The 10,084-nt window shown below is 39.4% G+C and overlaps 1 protein-coding gene across 4 annotated transcripts in view; it reads left to right on the top strand.

The window, feature by feature from the left end:
* Nucleotides 1-504: 504 nt before the first annotated feature.
* DAB1 (DAB adaptor protein 1) overlaps nt 505-10,084 on the top strand; it is a gene marked incomplete at both ends in the record, with an annotated part of 100,749 nt that continues 91,169 nt past the window's right edge. For all 4 annotated transcript variants that reach the window (XM_082287349.1, XM_082287352.1, XM_082287351.1 and 1 more), the window contains one exon: nt 505-571. In XM_082287349.1, coding sequence (XP_082143475.1) covers nt 505-571 — 67 coding nt within the window. The remainder of the gene's footprint in view (nt 572-10,084) is intronic.

The following is a 10,084-nucleotide window of genomic DNA, read 5'->3' as shown; positions in this document are numbered from 1 at the left end:
TCTGGTAATATGGAATTGGTGCATTTAAGAATTGAGTCCTTGCAGATTTTTTTGCTTTTGGTGACATTTCCAGATACTTCTGCATCGTGGTCTTTGTCCTCCAGCTGCTGGTCCAGAAGTGCTGATCTTCTGTACACCCTGAGCAGTGTCTCTAGGCTGTGAAGGCATCTCAGATATGCCAGAACATCTCAAATATAGATGTTTGAGGTAGTCACAGATAACTGTGTTTAAGCATCTAAAATCGTGGACAATTGGCTCAGTAGATGGAGAACTTTATATGTTTCTCGCTTGCTGTGGTTTGGCTTTTTTATTTTCCTTTCATGTTTTAAACCCAGAAAATGACTGTTCCTTTTTGTTTCCTTCCTTCACAGCACTCGAAAGGAGTGAATGAGATGAACTGTTTGGGTTATAGTATCTGAAAGGCTAAATTATTCACTTGGAGAGACGTTCTAAATGAGCCTGACCGAGATCCTGGATCTGTGTGAAGAGGACTAAGGATATAGGATGTCAACTGAGACAGAACTTCAAGTGGCTGTTAAAACCAGCACAAAGAAAGACTCCAAAAAGAAAGGTAGTGACTCATTTCTCTTTATTTGTGTGTGTTTTGTACTTTAATTAGCTCCTACATCAGCCACCTTTGGCACATCTGTGGCTCTTGTGTTATCCGTGTGCTCAGTGAAAAGTGGGATTTGTTAAGCTCAGTGGAAGTCTGGTGCAGAAATATGGGGTTTGATTCTCTGACATTAAAAATATATCTTATTGAAATACATCTGGAATGTGAGAAAAAATTTGCATTTTTTTATGGTTCACAAAGAGAAATACAACTTTTAAAGTGACTCAACAAAAGATTTTTTTTTTTCTCTGCTGATAAATACGTTTTCTTCAAATGGCTTTTTTCTACTTTGTTTTGAACTAAGCAGAGCTTAAATGCACTTTCTGTTACTGGAGCTTGAATCTTACTGACACTTTGTGAAGTTAGAGAACTCAGTGGCAATCTCTAGGGAGATTAATTGTAATCTGGTGAAGGAAATATAAATGAGGAGGAAGAAAACTCAGAATTAAGGAGAAGCTATGGATAAATGTGTGGTTGGATTAGTTCATATTTGTATTTACAATTTTGCCTCAGACTGTAAAGCAGTTCTTTGGAGTCGTAAGTGTGAGAAATGGGACCATGTGAATTTGGTGCTTATGCTCACTTAAAGATTTTTAGTAGGGATTTTTATCCTTAGACTGTTATTCCTATTTTTATTGCTTATGGTTTTAAATACTGATGAACTTGGAACCCAAGACCTTGAATTCTAGTGGCAGTTTGTGTTGTTCTGTGTAGCCATACTTAGGTTTTTTAAAAACCTATGCATGAAATAGAGATTGAAAACAGATTTAATATTAATTGCTCAAATAAAAAGGGAAAACAAAAAGGAAATAATCATACTTAATAGTTTTAATACTTGACATAGCAATATTTGAACTTTCATGTGAGCTCTGGAGTTTGTCATTCTTACCTTTCTATGGGTGTGTAATTTAGCCATTTACTTCTGAGTGTTTTTTACATTTTTCTAAGACAAAGTCTTATCTTTGCTCATATATGTATAATGCAAATTTTACTCATAGATAACTTGAACTTCTAGGTAGTCATACCATTTAGTGCAGCAGTTCTACCAAAACATTTACTAAGGCCTTGTGTTCACTTTAGGGTTTGTATCAGAAATCTTCAGTATAAAGTTTCTAGAAGACACAGCAATTAAAATATTTCAAGTGTTTGTTTGGGAAGATGGTTGAAAAATCTTATGACTGCTCTAGGCCTACACTCACAAATCAGAAATGATTCATTTAAGATAAAAAAGCTGCAGCTTGGAAAGGCAAAAAAAGGGGAACTTTGATATAAATGAGAATGTGATCTAAGATGTTTAAGGCAAATAAAGTTAAAGTGGTTTGGTTGTATGATCGTTCCGTTTTTGGGGGTAGGCAGGAAATTAAAAAATGTAATTTCTTTGCAATATGGATAATATCTTTTTGATGTGTGTCTCCAGTGTTATTCTGCTGGAGGCTGAAACTTTTGAAACCAGCAAACAACTCTTTTAGGAACTTGACATTTTGTTAATAAAATATTCAGCATCCAACTTCTAGAAACATTCCCATAAATCACAATAACTGAACGCTTCTCTGCCCAAAAACCGATTCTATCCCCCAAATGGAAATTCTGAGAATTGCCCTCAGTGCTGAGGGGGAGTATAAAATATGTTGTGTGGCAGTGATCAGAGTGTCTGGAGAGCTGGAAGGGACAGGGAATGGCAGTGGCACATGCCTGGGATTACTCTGGTTCAGTGTTGTCTGTGCAGTGTGAGTGCATCCCATCACATCAGCCATCCCAGGGCTGGAGCAGTGAATGCTTCACACAGACAAGGTACACAATGCACACACTGTTTGCTATTCAAATCCCACAGAACGAGAGTCAAAAGAAACTTGGTGTGCTCATTTACTTGTCACTGAGTTGTGTGCACTTGCCTGTATTCCAACAAAGGAGCCCTCCTCTGTATAGTGTGAGTGATGGACACATGAAAACAGGGATATTTTTTTTTCCTTTTTTTTCCCCCAAGTTCATTAACTGCAAGCAGTGACAGGTAGCAAGTGCTAACACGAAATTTCTGATGTTGCTAATCAGTGAGTTTGATTATCCAGTGGAACTGAGTATTCCCAAGAAATAAGTCTTTGCTGTATAAACAGAAATTTCAGCTCTAGTGTTTTCCCGGTGTTCTGTTGCACTTGTGGAAGAGCTGTGCGTCCTTCTCCATCCAGAGCAGGGACAGGCCTCTTCTGCTGTATTATTCACTGTTTTGGTAGTTCTCCTGCCTTCTGCAGCTCACAGCAGTGATGGAATGTCTGTCCCAGATTTGTATCCCACACTGGAGGTCTGGGGTGACTGAAAGGGGATGAGGATTAGTGTGGAGTTGGAGCATGGGGCAGGATTCTTTCCTGATCTCAGCCTAAGTCTTTGTAGAGTCAGCTAAACCTTTAGTTCTCTCTTCATCTGCATAAACATCTAGTAAGGTAGTGTTTCTTATCTGAAGTGTTGAAATAAAATGAAGCTTAATTCCTAAGATTTGTAAGATACATGGATATAAAACATGATAAAGTGTGAGATAAATGCAAGCAGCTCTTCTTACTGAAGTACAACGGCCAGAATGAAAACAATGGCTTGTACCTTTGTGGTAATAGTGCCTACCTTGAGTTAAAGCCACTGTGATGTCATTGGTGAACAGTTTAATAACCTGGACAGGTTAGAAGTTCCTTGAGGGTTTCTCATAATTGCTTATAGGCTCTGTAAAGACTGCTGGCTTTGGGGTGACAGGGAAATAGTTTGATTTGTGCTGCAGACAGGGCAAAGATTTTACTGAATATTTCTTTGCTGTTCTGGGAACACATCTCTTCCTGTAGTCCCATGCAAAGCAGTTCCCTTTGAAACATTTCTCTTTAAGTGTGGTGTTTTTACAGCCATGAGCTTTCTAGTCAAAGCCAACTCTGCAGTGTCTCCACTGCCATCTGAGCTGGTTTGTGGGGCAGTGTCCTGTTCCAGCACTGAAGGGTTGTCACTGCAGTTAGGGCAAGAACTTAAATACAAAACCCTCTCAGAAGCTGCTGTTTACACACGATCGCAGCTGAGGAGCTCTGATGTTCTGTAGGTAAATTCAATATTAACGTGATCACATCAGACTGTAATTTGGTATGTTAACATTATCACCCTAGATAATCTTAAAAGCAGGCTGTTGAAAAATCAAGTACAAATTTTGCCTTTCATTCCGTCCATATTGATCTGATGGATCCAGTGTTTGATGGGCTCTAGAAATGTGTCCTGGTCAGAGGGGTTGGAGTTGTAACTGTCCTGGAAATGCAGTTATGGGAACAGAGGTGGGCCAGGCACCTCCCTTCCTCTCCAGATTGTCACTTTGTGCTCCCTGTGCTGTGAAGCTCCTTGTCCCTTGAGGCCAGTGTTTCACCCTGACCTCCACAACCCTCCTTCCTACACTTTATTCCATTTTACAGGCTTACAGTGCACTAGGTGTTATTGGAGGAGATTATATTTCTGCCATTCCCCACCTCCAGCCCTAGTCTTCATGCCACTCTTGCTCATATCTGCTGGTAATTTGGTTTTAATTATTCTTTTTGAGAACTTGCTCACATTTTAAAAGATATCCTGGAGAGGTTTCACATTGTTCTCTAAGTGGAAATCATGAAAAATTCTCAGGAGATTCAGAAAGCTCAGTTTGAGGACATTTTGCTGATAAATGTTGGGGTTTTTTTTTTTGGTGAGTTTGCCAAAAGTCGTGTGTTCTTTAAGAAGAATTTAGAGAATTAATGATATAACTAATGTTCTTAAACACTGATTTGATTTCATTTGTTTATGACATCTGGTTCATTAAGAAGTGAATAAAAATTGTGTGTTTGTATCGTTCAGGATAGGAAATTAGAATTTTTTATTAGCCAGAGTTGTTAGAAACATAAACCACGTTTGTCTTGTAGTACATGGGGGAAAAGGCTTTTTCTAAGTGTGTATAGATTATTGAATCAAATTGAAAACACTTGCTTGAGCCTATCGGAATTAAAATTGATTTAGAAACCTCTCTGGGGGAAATGTGTTCCATTGATGTTGAATTCACACTGATAAGTGCCTGGGAAAATCCCTTTTTGCAAAATCAGCTGAACAGAAAAATTGAAATGGGAGGTTGGTAAAGAAGCGAGCCTGGCTACCAAATTTCAGTGCAGATCTGTGTCTGCTTGGGGTAGGCCAGGAGACTTTTCTTAGAGATTTAATCTCTTCCTCTTGCCCTTACATTCTGTAATTTTTCTATTTGAAGCTTAGGGCTTGTTCTGCAATTCCATCTCTCACTGTATCCCCCACAGCAAGACTCCTGAGTTAATTTTCAAAATGGCAGGGACTTTTAAAAAATGGAAGCATATAGAGAGAGGAGCTTGGGCATGTTGACAATCAGCGTGACAATCCCTGATGCTCAGGGTCCCCTTGGGTGAGATTCCCTTGTTTAATGGGTTTCCAGAGTGTGTGGGAAGCACGTGGCATCTGGAAGCAGCTCTCAGAGCAGGCAGGGCGCCAAGCCAGGGATTGCTGCACACAGCCAGTATGAAATGCCAGTGGGGCATTTAGAGAGGGTGGGATGTGCTCTGCTGGAGCTGGATGACTTCTCCTCGCCCTGAGCTGGGCACTCTGTCCTTGCTAGATGGATGTCCAAGTGTCCAAGCCGTGCTCCAGGAGGGAGAGCGAGAGTGGGCTCCGCACGGGGGGCTGGTTCATGCCAGGTGAGGAATTTGCACCAGGGAGGGTTTGTGTGGCAGGACTGGCTTGGAGGTGGTAGATCTGAGTCTGATCCTCTTGGGATCAGGATGGCAAAAAGCTAAAGTGTCCCATTTTATCTCTCTTGACTGCTGATTAAAAGGAATGCAGTGGCTGCGGGACCGTTCACGTGTGGATTGGGCCTCTGGCACAGTCACATCTATTTCCTGGGTCTTTTAACCACTAATGAGAGGCTGGGGTCTGTCTAACTATCTAAAGCAAAACCTTTGCATCCCCAGGAGCAAAACTCTAGTCAGACTAAGATCAAACAGGAGCTACCTAGTTAGTTTAAAAGCCGTTGGGGATAGGAAGCCTTTAAACGAGGTTATGTTTTGTCATTGTCAGTTTTCATCATAGGTGCCTAATGCTACCCAGGTCCTGTTTTGGGTTTCTTAGACCTCATTTGAATCTAGACTTTGCACTAATCATTGCTAAACTTGAGAGGGGAATGGAGGTTTCTGATGGATGTAAAAGTTACAGTTTTGCTGACACACAGGAATCAGTTTTTACAGCTTTGTTTCCAGATTTCAGAGTTTCAAGTTTCCAGAACTTCAGTTTAAAATAGTAAGTGCTATGAACAGTGATGGTGGATTACTTTTTTAATGAATTAACTTTTTTTTTTTTTAACTTTGTGATCAGCTAACAACAATTAAAGCATCATCACTGCAACGAGGCATTTCAAGATGTCACGTTGGTATAGGTTCATTTATTTTTCTGATTATGTAGCTAAGATTTGTGGAATCCAGCAGAACTCAAATTTGATCTAAAGAGTAATGAACAGAGGAGCTTCTTGCATTGATTGGGAGTGGATTTGCTTTGTTTTCTTTCAGGAGCTATGAGTTTTTCAATAATTTATAGATCAAGTAACAGCAATATTAATTGATACACTAATTGTGTCCACATGCCTGCCTTTAACAAATCTCTTTTCTGAAATGATTACTGACAATATTAATTGCACGTCTTTTGTGTCTTGATATAAGTTATGAATTCATTCTCAAGTTGAAAGGGGGTGGGAAAATCATTAATTTTGGCATTGTATAGCTATAATTAACAAGGGTTATCCAATAACCTCTCATCAATTAGAGAGCTCATGAATTCTGTTTTAAATACCACATACTAAAGGGGGCCTGTGGTTGTTAACTGAAGGATTCTTTGGGGGTGATGGATGTTGTCTCTTGTTGCAGATAGGATGTTTACTGTTGTTTTTCATTGGGGGAAATCTGCCTAAACCAAGGTTGGGGCTGATGTTACTTTGCTGCTCCTCAGGAGAGGAATCAATAATCTGTTGAATATTAAGAATAAGGTTTCTTGAGAGCTTCTGTTATATTCCTCAATGTTTTAAGCAGCTATCAAAGCATTTCAATCTAAAATAGTAATCAGGAGCTTAATGCAATGCATATTCCAGAGAGGATTTGAGTCATGTAACAGTCCATAAATCCAGGTGGGTGTTTCTGTGCTCCAGGGCTGGCTCTGCACTGGGAAGCCTGCTGTGGGCATCACCTGTGCATCCTGTGCTGTACCTTGTTTCTGGCTTCATCCTCTTGTGCTCTAAAACTACCTGTGAGATTTGACTGAAATACAGAGAAAGTGAGGCTGGGGCTGATAAGGTAGAACTTCTAAACAGGCAAATAAATTAATTTTCTGGGAAACTTTTTTCTCTGCTTGCAGTCACTGAAAAGACTCTCAGCAAAATTGCAAAGTTCACATTAGAACTTTTGTGAATGGAAAGCTTTGTTTAGAGAGTTTAGGGAAGAAAATTCTATTGTGTAATGAATAACTGAGCAGGAGTGACCTAATTCGTCCAGATTAGTAGCTAAAATACCTCCAGAGGTTTGGATTAGTAGAAGTTTCCTAATATGGCTCACAGAGAAATATTCTACAGGGACAAGTATGTTGATGGTGATAATGGTTTTGCAGTATTCTTCATCCAAAGATATTTGCTTACCTAATAAATATTAATAAATAACATTTCTGTCAGCATGTTGCACTGCGTGCATTTGAGCATTTGTAATTTTCTGAAACATTTTGCCTTTTCCATCAACATTATTATTACTTGCAGAATTTCCCATAAAATGCAATCAAGTGTTGCTCACTGTATAATACAGATTAGAGGTATCAGCGATGTTGATAACTGCTCCCATTTTGCTGAAGGGGTATCAAAGACAAGTAAATTTGGAATATTAGCTTGATACCAGCATTAAATTGCTCACTACTTTTCCCTGAAATAAACAGATAATACTTAGCATTGATGTCCACATTATTGCACTGTATACTTCTATATATTACTAGGGAAAATTCCTCCAATTTTATATAATCTTACATAATTTATGGAATATCATGAGCTTTCTTGACCTGTGGACATATGGGGGAAATGTAACTTTATTTCAAAAGTGGTTACATCTTTGCATCAAAAGCCAGTGCTGATCTCTCAGTCACTTTCCAAAGATTATGGAACAAATCAGGGCAGAGCTTGGTGTGTAATCTGAGGATCCTGTTTGTATTTTGTGCTTTAACCAACACGTTTCACTCTCTCAGTGTTGATATCACAGTAATTTCATTAATCAGCTTGCAAAGGAAAAACTGTGGAGGAATGTACAAGTTAATAGAGACAGGGTTAGGTTTGTGTGTCTAAGCAGCCTGAATCAGAAATGTTTATTGAGACATATATATATATATATATGTTAGTCACAAAATCTTCAGTTGAAAAATAACTGTCTCCTTAATGTCACAGAACACTGACCACTTCTGGTTAAGAAAAACTTGCCCACAGAACTGGTGGCATTTTGAAATACTACAACAGAAACTGTAAGCCCTTCATTCATGCCTTGTGGTATGAGCTCTTTAAGAGCTCAAAGAAATATGTAGGGAATTTGGCCAAGTAATAGGCTAAGACTTCCTGTGATAAATATGTCAGGGCAGACGTTCACTGTGCTCCTCAGGAGTAAAGAAGAGATGTGGCTGTGATCCTCATACATGATTCTGTTTATAGGATCAATATGGACATTATTGGTCTTCCAGAATAAAGGTAATATATTATATATACATGTAATGTATTTGGGTTGTCCAGTGATAGAGTGGATGTTCCTTGTGAGTCCCTTCCAGCTCAGCTTATTCTGTGATTCTGTGAATGTGTTGAAGTTTAACATTTCTCTTGAAAGTGAATTAGAGATAAACATGTCCTCAGAAACAATGACATCCTATTTGTATTATTTTTATCTAAACATTGTTTTATATAATAGCTAGTGTTGGTATAAGGACAGGAAAAAGAGCATTTCTCTGCTTTTACATTTGCTTGGTTTTGCAGGTGCGACAATATTTAGTTTGATTAACTAAGTAATGTGTTTGTAGGGGCCTTTTGTATGAAAAAGAAAGGGGTGTACTGTATTGCTCATTGGCATCTTCCCTTCTACTTGCAACAGTAGTGGGGGCAAAGCTGCCATCCCAGTTAGCACTGAACTAAGCCTGAGAGTTGCCAAAGGCCATTGTCAGTCTGTTCCTGGCTGTAAAACCTCGTGTGGAGATGCTCAACCTTTTAAAGGTTTCTGCTTAGAGCCTCCTGAACAGCCAGAGCCTCTCCCCACAGCCTCTCTCCACAGAGGAGGATCAGTGGGGTTGAAATCTCTTCTGATTTAGACACAATGTTTATCCTGTTCTCATTGCCCAAGCTGAAACACAAAACCAAGTTATCACTTACTTGCAAGCAGGCGAGTTTACCCCGTTTATTTACTCCTGGCTTTTCCCAATTCCTTTTATTTATGCAGTTGTGCAGTGCAGGAGAGTAGTTGCCAACACAATATCCATTATTATTCTGACAAGAACGGAGTGGCTTTCACTTCCATTTCCCAGAGACAGCATTACTCATTGCTGCAAAACAGCATTAAAAACAGGAGAAGTAAGGTGAACTGTCACTTGGCTGCTGAGTCCCAAAACTGCCTTCCCTTGCTCCAGATAGATCAAGTTTGAAGTAGAGGTGGGAATGGTGTATGGTCTTTCTTTGTGATGGGACAGTCAGGAAAGCAAACAAGCTGTTGCTCCATCAGCACAAAAGTCATTAGGAGTGGAACCAAAGAAATTGGGATGATCGTGTTTCCAGCGTCTTCCATTGGAGGTGATTGAATCTGATGGGCTACAGGGTCTGGGGGGATTCATCCTCCCCCACCTCCTCCTGGCAGTGGTTTCAGTGGCCATAAGATATCCTGCAAAGTTGTCCAAAAGCACAGAAAGCTCCAGCCTCAACTGCCTAAATAACAGCATTTTGCAGCAGACTCTTCTACAAGTGACAGGAGCAGCAGCTTCCTCTGGAGCCAACTTTAATGTCTACCCTGCTTTAACCACCAGCAAATGTTGAATAGCTAATATGTGATCTATAATTACACCTCTTAATGCTCTTAGTTTAGTTAGAGGAAGAATTGTGTAGTGAAAAGGATATTCAGGGAGTGAAATGAAATTAAGTGCAGTCTTTTGAGGTTAGCTATTAATTTCATTTTAAATATAAAATTGCCTTCAAAGTAATAAGAGGGTAATATTCACGCGTCACAATAATGTGCTGATAACTAGGTGGAAGGCAAAAACACCAGTAGTAGTTGGATGAACTAATCTTTTTTTTTATACCTTGTGTTGCCTGTGTAAGTTTTAAATTGAATTGAAATGTCCAAAGTCACATAAAGTGAATTAAATGCACTCGGGAAATTGGGTGTACTCTGTACTCAGGCATGGCTTAAGTTTAATATTGACATGGTT

This window comes from Coloeus monedula (assembly GCF_965178545.1).
Source record: "Coloeus monedula genome assembly, chromosome: 9".
Taxonomy (NCBI): Eukaryota; Metazoa; Chordata; class Aves; order Passeriformes; family Corvidae; genus Coloeus; species Coloeus monedula.
Note: the sequence above shows the minus strand (reverse complement) of the source record. Positions and strands in the feature narration are given on the sequence as shown.